The sequence below is a fragment of the Camelina sativa genome, unplaced genomic scaffold, assembly GCF_000633955.1.
Source record: "Camelina sativa cultivar DH55 unplaced genomic scaffold, Cs unpScaffold10075, whole genome shotgun sequence".
In the NCBI taxonomy this organism is placed as follows: domain Eukaryota; kingdom Viridiplantae; phylum Streptophyta; class Magnoliopsida; order Brassicales; family Brassicaceae; genus Camelina; species Camelina sativa.
The window spans coordinates 1-395 of record NW_010931130.1 but is presented as its reverse complement, the minus strand read 5'-3'; the positions used below and the strand labels follow the sequence as shown (position 1 = coordinate 395).

The window sequence follows — 395 nt, the reverse complement described above, 5'->3', positions numbered from 1 at the left end:
GTAGTAATTCTATCCACCATTCTTTCGCTGTCTTCCCAGTCAACAACATCTGCAGACTCTTTTTCTTTAACAATATCTAAGAATTTATCCTCTGAAACGGTTGAAGAGCTGCTGCAACCTTTGGCAGCTTCGGCCTGTCTCCTGGATATTTTTTCTTCCAACTCTAGAAGCTTTTGCTTAGCAGCCTGCTTCCTCCTTTCTTCCTCCATGAGCAACCTATGTTTCTCCTCTTCTTTTGACTTTCTCAACTCTTCTGCCCTCCTTGCAGCCTCTACTCTCTCCTGCTCGTTTCTGAAAGCAGCTTCTCTAGCCTCTTCTTCTAATCTTCTTTGCTGCTCATCTTGTTCGCGAGCCTGCCGCAGTTTCTCTTCTTCTTCGGTTCGAGCTAGTTCTAT

General features: G+C 44.8%; 1 protein-coding gene across 1 annotated transcript; it reads right to left on the bottom strand.

Moving 5' to 3' along the window:
- Positions 1-5: 5 nt before the first annotated feature.
- Positions 6-389, bottom strand: LOC109131969 (vicilin-like seed storage protein At2g18540; the record flags this gene model as incomplete). Its single annotated transcript, XM_019243129.1, has 1 exon — positions 6-389. A coding segment is annotated over one exon (384 nt), but the record flags the coding sequence as incomplete, so codon positions are not given.
- Between the last annotated feature and the right edge of the window lie 6 nt (positions 390-395).